This window comes from Hippocampus comes, unplaced genomic scaffold (assembly GCF_001891065.2).
Source record: "Hippocampus comes isolate QL1 unplaced genomic scaffold, H_comes_QL1_v1.1 scaffold233, whole genome shotgun sequence".
NCBI classification, from domain to species: Eukaryota; Metazoa; Chordata; class Actinopteri; order Syngnathiformes; family Syngnathidae; genus Hippocampus; species Hippocampus comes.
In genome coordinates, this window is record NW_017805157.1 from 2,468 (window position 1) to 11,391 (window position 8,924).

The 8,924-nt window shown below is 41.4% G+C and overlaps 1 protein-coding gene across 2 annotated transcripts in view; it reads right to left on the minus strand.

Moving 5' to 3' along the window:
- Positions 1-2,456: 2,456 nt before the first annotated feature.
- Positions 2,457-8,924, minus strand: part of LOC109515106 (protein O-linked-mannose beta-1,2-N-acetylglucosaminyltransferase 1-like) — a 16,084-nt gene continuing 9,616 nt past the window's right edge. For both annotated transcript variants that reach the window (XM_019868706.1, XM_019868705.1), the window contains exons 7-11: positions 8,300-8,417; positions 4,443-4,541; positions 3,669-3,796; positions 2,718-2,788; positions 2,457-2,558 (exon numbers count right to left, since the gene is read on the minus strand). In XM_019868706.1, the coding sequence (XP_019724265.1) occupies positions 2,474-2,558; positions 2,718-2,788; positions 3,669-3,796; positions 4,443-4,541; positions 8,300-8,417 (501 nt within the window). In that variant the 3' untranslated portion in view covers positions 2,457-2,473. The remainder of the gene's footprint in view (positions 2,559-2,717; positions 2,789-3,668; positions 3,797-4,442; positions 4,542-8,299; positions 8,418-8,924) is intronic.

Genomic DNA, 8,924 nt, shown 5'->3' on the forward strand with positions numbered 1-8,924 from the left:
TATATATAAAATCCATCCATCTATACCGCTTATCTTCGGATCACATACTCACCGATAAAGCCCTTCACAATTATGCCCCCTCCTAGCTCTCCACCCATCCACTCTTTCCCGCACCCTCCACTCCTCAAATGCAAACCTCCTTGCCATCCCCATGACGACAAACCTGGGAGACTATGCCTTTTCTGTCGCCCCCACCCCACCCTCTGGAATTCTCTACCTCTACATCCGCAATTGTACTGGCCTCCAATTCTTCAAATAATTTCTCAAAACTCAGCTGTTCTGTGACATTTTCAACATCTTTTAATCTTTGCTATTATTTCTTGCTTTGTTTTGCTTTTGCTTGACCTTGAAAACTGTAAATTTGGCCAAAAACTGTACATTTTTCTCCTGTATCTCTTAATTCTTCTAGTACAGTGTCTGAGTACTATGAAGTGTTTTCAAATAAAATGTATTTTGATTATTATTATTATCATTATTTTTTTATGTATGGTAATTCGTATTCCATTGGGCTTTTTGAGTAGCAGACTGGTGATCCTACTTTTTAAGAACCATGTGGCCACCTGTGTGGCTCCACGAGTATAGGGTGCTTGACTGACGCTGTCGAATCGAAACCGACATAGCTGGGTGATATGATGATACAGTTCATGAAAACCTTAAAAAGTATTCCATCGTGTTATTTTTGTACTTTTGCGGTTTCTCATCCGCAGCAAACTACATGTATTAGATCATTAGAGGAAGCTTGATTTAGTGTGTCATAGTTTTCACTTCGGTTTCCTGTGCCCCACAGCTGCCACCAGGTGGCAGGTCGTACAATAAGACAAGTGAATCATGCGTGCACACGCGTGCGCGCACACACACACACACACACACACACACACACACACACACACACACACACACACACACACACACACACGAAAAAATATTTGCCCCCTTCCTGATTACTGTGTAATGAGTAATCTAATTGTTGTTGCAACGTCATTTCCGTCACTGATGATGCAATGTGCCATGTTACAAGGAAGCGCTGCAACGTCAGCATTTTAGAAGTATTTCGGTATTTAATAGGGTTTTCCAGTTAATGGTTAACAATATCATCACCATTAAAACACGTTTAAAAATCAGTTACATCACTGGCAGGTTGTTGTTTGGTGATGTAAAATGGAATGTATGTTTCCAGAATCTGGCTCAACACATTCGTGGTGAAGGGGACAAACCAAAAGCAAAAAGCAGTGTTAAGAATCGTTCGTAGTTTCCTGATGTATGTGTATTGCAAAATTCAGCCGACAGGAACAGCTTCATTGGAAGGGAATAAGCTGACGGCCTCCATGGAGGGTGTGGGGTGGGTGATCAACACTCAGACTCGTGTGTTGACCGAACTCAACTGCAAAATGGATGTGTTGGAGTCGCTTTGCAAAATCAAAAAGACTGGGGAGTAGTTGGACCGACCTGGAAAATTGATTGACAAGATTTCGGCACACTGACGCCACGGAGAGTCACATGCTAAAAGACATTCAAGGCTGTCTGAAATTGTAGGCGGCATGTTCCCAAAGTAATTGTTGTCTGGACTTTCCCTTGGATGGAAAAACACACTGACGCGAGTATTCCTATCTCCTACTTCCGAGACTACTCCTCGAGCCTGTGACTGATAAGGTCTTGGCCTTGCAGGCGCAATGTCAACTGCTGGATTCCTATTCACTCCACCTCTCTCCCGCGGCACAGCTGGAGAGACTTGAGCACACCTATTGTGTGCAGCCCATTTCACAGATTGACGCCCCCTCCACCCCCCTCCCCCCACGCCCCAATACAGTTTGCTGTTGCCAATATCACTGCAACCTAAGGTAGGTGCACCCTAACTCGAATAGCTTTGGATAAATTGATACACTTGAGAGACATTGATTTATTTGTCTTTGACAACTCACTAGAAGGGTGACACTGAGTAGCTGCACTTAGGGTGGACATATGAGCTTTTACTTTGAAGTGGAACCTCGGAAGCTGATTCGACTTCGAATTGAGGCTTGCCTGATTGAGCTGCAATATGCTTAGTACATAAATGCGCAAAGACAAGCTTGATCTTGTGTGCAATTTCATGTTTCCAGTGCGTATGAGCACCTGCGCACTTCTTATGTGCACCCCTGGTTATACTGTAGGTCAGATTAATGGTGAAAAGGTTTTCAAATTAACTTGGTCTATTGTTTTTCCCTCATACCATGCCAATGAATAGGGGAGTTAATATTTTTCTTATATCTACTGTATATCTAAATCGACATGCTGCATGTTTTGTCGCCAAAACATCTGACAAAGTAAAATATTATTTCCACTAAAAATCAAAATCCAAGGTCCAATTAAAAATAAATGTATGTGAAGCTCTGTGTTGAGAAAAACATTCTGGTTAACACAATGTCTGCAAACATTCGGCAATTACTTGATTTGTTTTTTCCCAAGTGAAGGGGAATAGGACGAAACAACAGTCAGATTACAGTACCTCATAATATCCATCAATGAAGACTGTGACCATCTGTGGGTTAACACCATGAGCTGAAAGAAGCGACCTGAGCATCCTAAAAACAGATGGCGAACAGTTGCATTAAAATAGGCAGAAATGAGGCTAATTGTGTATTACTATCACTGATTATAAAATGTAACTTTTTCCAATAATAACTAGACAGTCTGATTATGTTGACCAAATTTCTTGCCCATTTTAAAACCTGAGCTCTTACCGATAGAGATAGTTAGGTCTGTTCCCTGCAATGACAGCTACAGGCACATTGAAGACGCTATTATTCGGCAGCTACAAGGAAGAAAATGGAATTAATGTTCCAGGGTGTCTGAGTTTGACAAGTATATAACAAGAAAATCTAGGATTTGTATTTTAAATAATCCACCAATAGTGTTCAAAGTTTAATGGAACTGTGCACTCCAAACAAACTGGCCTCTGCCTAATTTGTAGCCGTACAGGATTATGTCGGTCATCCTTTGATCCTACTCCTCAAAGACCCAAAGTAAAATGCACAGGGCTAACATTTTGGTGAGCACATACCAATCATCTTCTCTACTTAGCTGGGTTAGGCAACACAGAGGACTAATTTTAGCGTAATTTTTAGACCACAAAAAATGCACTTCCCAATACTGCACGCAAATAAGATTGTCTTATATATCAAGACTGCTTTTCTTGTTTGGTTTTGTTTCAATTAAAGATGTTTTTTTTTTCCTCCCTAATTTTCAGAGTGTCAAAAGCCAATTGATCTTATCTCAGCAATTCTCAGCAATAATAAATAAGAAACAGAGTGCTCTACCAGAGAAGTGATCAGGGTTCAGTTACTTCAGCAGGGACAGAGTTTTGGAGCATTCACTTCGGGATGAAAAATCCTGACTGAGTTCAAGCAGTGTGGTTGATGAATTTAAATTTGTCAACGGCCTATGCCTAAAAATATAGAGAAACAGGCTTCCTACACATTTAAGATTTAAAATTCCATACTTTTTCCAGACCCTAATTTCCAGATTTTCAAGGTCAAGGTTAATGCCCAATGAAGTTGTCATGATCCTGTTTTGTGTGTCTCCAGCAGGCGGCAGATTAGAGCCATCCCTCCAGTGTGCAAATTTCATATTTTTCATACTTGCGTAGGAACCCTGTAGAAATTAACTGAATCTATTTTTTTATTGTGTCTTACAGGTTCTGGGTTGAATTCAATGGGTGCTGGATCTTTGCAGCTGCAGATGCTGCCATATCCTTCCACTTTGCTGCAGAACACTTTCCTGCGCCTGTTCCACTCTGTGTCTGCCCAGTGGCACTCTGCCTCTGAAAGGACAATCACATTAATTAAATTAACATTAATAAACAAATTGAATGAAACTTGGGACCTTCTCTGCCTTCTGAATTTGAATAATATTATAATGAGCAAAGACTATTTCTTCTTAATATTTATGACCAGTGGCGACTAGTAGAATTTTTGCCGGGCACTATCAACAAATGAACACAGACAGACTTTCCTATTTATGATTGTATTATTGCCCAAAGTGAGCTGGGATAGACTCCAGCACACCTGCGGCCCTCCCTAGGATAACCTGAATAGAGAATGAATGGATGGATGGCTGGGTGGATGATTGTTATTGTTTTAATTGTTGTTTTACCTTTATGTACAGCACTTTTTTTACCCCTGCCGTTGTAGTTAAATTGCAATATGATATTGCAATATGCCACCCCTAGTGGCAATTAATCTATAAATACTAAATTCAATGTCTATAAAATGTTCCTTTTATTGTTTTCAAAGTGTAAAAATTGTGAAGAATGCACTCCCACGTTGATTCCCCCCCTTCATTTCAAGAAGAAATACTTACGATGTAAGGCCCCCCCGCACCGCTCAGAAAATGTTTAAAAGTAAAAATAAATAAATAAATAACAGTCCTTAATGATACTTTTTGACATTTTAAATAATTTGAGTTACCTTCAGAGGCAGTGAGTTGCACTTCTGTTTTAAGAAGAACCGGATCACCCCAGGTGGAAAGAGCAGGAGATTTTGAATGTTTTTCACCATATAATTGTCCTAGAAATCCAAATATGCAGCTTGTCAGTCAAGACAAAAAAACAAAAATAAAAATTTACAAGACTTGAAACGAGTTTCACTTTCAGTGCATTCATGAAATGTGACCATTTTGAACAGGAATTAAGAAATTCTAAAGCTGAAATCATTGTTTTATACCCAAGACAGACATTATTAGAGCATAGTATTTAAACACGTTTTTTTCCATTCAAAGGGTTCCGACAGGGTTTTACAAGTCAAAGACTTTTTAAGACCCATTTAAGACCTTGACAAAAAAAAAAAAAAAAAAAAAAAAAACCTTCACTATTTCACAGCCATATCTGCAAAAAAAAAAAAAAAAAAAAAAAAAATCACAGCAAGAGAGCAAAAGCAAAATATGCAGCCTCTAACTTTGGATCAGGCTTGTCTGCACTTGAAATAAACTTTAAATAATTCATAAACTCTCCAGCAGATGGCAGCAGGTGGAAGGGATCAGCCAAGATCATGCTGCAGAAGTCGATGGGAGGATGCATGGGCGGAGTTATGCAGTAGCATGAAATCAGGTGGAGTACCGTGGTCTTAGAAGAGAGTGCATTTGAACCAGTATCGATGGAGAAATCAAAACAATTAACACATGAGGATTTCTTAGGGGGAGGAAAATCATCCACCATGACAGGGGAGATGGAGTTGCTGAAAGCGGCACGACGCTTTTGTCCGCGCAAAAGAAGCAGCCATCAAAAGAGGCTCTGTGTGCACAAACATCGTCTGCCTCATGCAAAAGCCACAACGCAGCGAAGGTCTCTTTTTTTTTTTTTTTGTAGGCTGCAGGCTGATATCGCAATAGAACACAACAATATGTGGGCCTCGCAAATCAGTCAAAATCCAGTATAACGGCTGGGATTGAGGGGCTTGCTCCAGTGAAAATGGGTGGGATCCAATGAGTTAAAACACAAAATTTGAGTTTTCACAAAATTTGGTTGCTGTGGCACGACAAAGCTCACTAATAAAACAACACTGACTTGACTGGGGATGTGTTGGTGATGGATTGATTATTTTTAGTTATCATACATTCGCTTATTATTAATGTTATTATTGTTATTTTGATATTGATTCATTATGCTCGCAAAGAAGAAAGCTTATGCCTGCAATGATAAACTGATTATGCTTGCAAAGATGAACGCTTATGCCTGCAATCATTAATTGACTATGCCTGCAATGAAGAACGCTTATGCTTCTAATAAAGATGTATTAATCATTATGTACTCACATTTATAATCCTTTGTATTATATTCATATACTCACATTTATAATCAAGAATGCTTAGTGCACTGTGCGGAAGTTTAGGGACGCAACCACCTTTCCGAGGACGTGGTTGGGAAGAGATAAGTGTTAAGACTAAACAGGAGCAAGGTTGGACAGTGAATGGAGCCATCAACACCAGCTGGAACGTGATGTTTTTGGAACAATTGCACACATGTACGTCATTTACACTCACATACACACACATAGTCAAACAAGTTCAGTGTGTCTTCAACAGCTCCCACCCTTTAGGTTGGACACACCTATGTAGTAGATTTCCCAATAAATAAGGGGGTGAAGGGGGAGATCGTTAGGGGTGACGTGCCGAGAACTAAAACCGAACGCTTCTCCTCGTTCCCTCCTGGTACCAGAATTGAGTCTCCTGTCTCCTCCTTGTGTTTTATTCCTGAGTGTCAAATTGGATAAACCTGACAGTTGGCACAGTGCTCGACTGATTAGCAAGTCTGCCTCACGTTGTAGAGATCCGGGGTTCGATTCCGGGCTTTCCTGTGTGGAGTTTGCAAGTTCTCCCCATGCCTGAGTGGGTTTGCAATGTTGTAGGACAGCCCAACAACATCCAGAGATTTGAGGAACTCCGGGTGAATCTCATACAACCGTGGGGCTTTTCCACTGAGGAACTTTTTTTTTTTTAACCACCTCCATGATTTCAACCCCAGGAGGCGGGAGTTGAAACTCTTTCTGACAAGGGATTCTACCAGACGTTCCCACCAAAACCTCACAGTACGTTCGTGTCTGCCAGGTCAGACCGGCATCTTCCTGCACCATCTGAGCAAACTCACCACCATATGGTAATCAGTTGACTGCTCTGCCCCTCTCTCCACCCGAGAGTCCAAAACATGTGGCCGCAAATCTGATGAAACGACCACAGAGTCAATCATCAAACTGCGGCCAAGGAAATCCTGGTACCAAGTGCACATAGAGACACCCTGATGTCTGAACATGGTGTTCATCTTGGACAATCCATGACAAGCACACAAGTCCAATATCTCAGGTTCTGATCGAGGGAGGCCATTCCTCCCAATCACACCCTTCCAGGTCGCACTGCCATTGCCCAAAAGCTGAAATAATAACTAACAAATATTTTGGTGTTATTTGGTAATATTCAGCTAATATTTCATTGCTTTTTACTAATGCTCTAAGTTTTAGATTTAGTTTTAGATTCTTTAGTTTTAGCCATGGTACTTCCCTTTTTTTTTCTTCTTTTAAAGTTTTGTATAAAATAACTGACCTGTTTTGTCAACCATTGGTTGTTGCACACAAAATGGTTGTTACAGTAAAATATTTTGCAAATGTACATTCAGTCACTGTCAAGCCTTACATCATACAAAACAAAGGAATGACAAGAAGTACACATCAGCAACTATGGTCATGCTGTAACGCCCCACAAAAGGGTGCGATCAAATCTGTGCTGGTTCGACCAATGCAAAAGTGACTCTAGAGGGGTGTTCACACGGCACACATTTGCTCTGCATATATTTTACACCGGAGCAAATGTTGTGGAGTGGTCACACGTACAAAGCCGCTGAGCGTGTTAGCACCGGCGCAGCGTCGGTGCAGCCCCAGTTGGGTTCACACGGCAATTTCTGCAGCGGAGCAAAATGATAGAAAACAAAGAGCTCTCGTGTTGGTTCTTTTTAAAACATACACAACTCAAGCAAGTACTGTACAGCCTTCTGCTCGAGAGTGACCACCCCCGAAAACGTAAATCAACGATGACTTCAATGACACTCAGAAAAGCAAACATATAATGCGCCAAACAGAAAATCAAGAGAGGAAATCACAAAATAAATTCTATGGGGGGCGGGTGGTTGTGAACACGCAACAAAGGAACAAACTACACAAACAACTCCGAGACAGTCCAGTCTCCTGCAAAAGGAAAGATGACGTTTGGGGACTTCCCCCCCCCCGTTCTAATTGAGATGGTATAACCCAAGAGGTGCCGCTTGCTACTATTACCAGCCATGTCTTGTGTCGTTATTAAACAAACACATGACGGAAGTACAACAGAGCACGAAAGCAGCGCATTCTGGCCGTATGTAATCTCTTCTCATGAGTAGCGAGGCTACTCCCCCGCCCACCGCAAACGAACATTTGCTCCGGAGCAAATTGTAGAGTTCACACGTGCAAATTTACATCGGTGCTGCCCCGCAAACGAGCATTTGCTCCGGAGCAAATATTTAAACCACCTCCCTGAGGTAGGTTAAATTTGCTCCGGAGTAAGCTGTTTTCCGGGGCTACACCAGTGTAAATTTGCACGTGTGAACGCTCAACTGGGGCAGCGCTGGCGCAGCACCGGAGCAAATTTTGCCATGTGAACACCCCTTAGGTCCCAGCTACTGCAAGTGAGGAATGGTACCCAATGGTCAATTTTGCATGCAAATGGTGAAAAAAAATCTGTTCATGTAAACCCTGGATAGGAATGATCACATTGTTTCCATTTTATGCATTTTTCATTGTTGTACCTCCTTTCTTCACCACAAGAGTCCACATGTCCCTCCAGCTCAGAATGAGAGACACCTGGCTACCCAGACTTTTGAGCAAGTTTTTGGCAGCATCCTTGAGATGGAACGTGCCCTCGTCCTGCACACAAATAATACATATAAAACAGTGGGTAATTAAGTAAGCTAACCTGTCCCAGCAAGGAAAAGGGTTTGTCCGTCATTTGCAGACAAGCAATTATGAACGCTACCCATGGCTCACAGCCTCTGTAAAATGCTGCAAATTGTACTGCTGGGAATGCCTATTGCTTGCAACTGACGGATTTGGTGTTTGGAGCCACACTGGATTGTTTTACTAAGGCAGCAAGAAAACGGCTGGGCACTTACAAGCTACGGTGCGTTTAAAAACGTTTGGGGACACTCGCGTAGATCTGCACCTCAGTGAACAGGCACGACATTGGTGAGTAAATGAATTTTATTTTACATTTCTTCTTGTCATTTTATTTCATTAGTATTAAATTCATGGTAACGAAATAAAATGACAAAGATACAAAAATGTATCAAATAAATCTGCTCACCTGCAATTTATAATGGCGCATTGTAATCACCTTCGTGCACGAAAGTTCGTTCAATCTCAGCTGCTCAACAT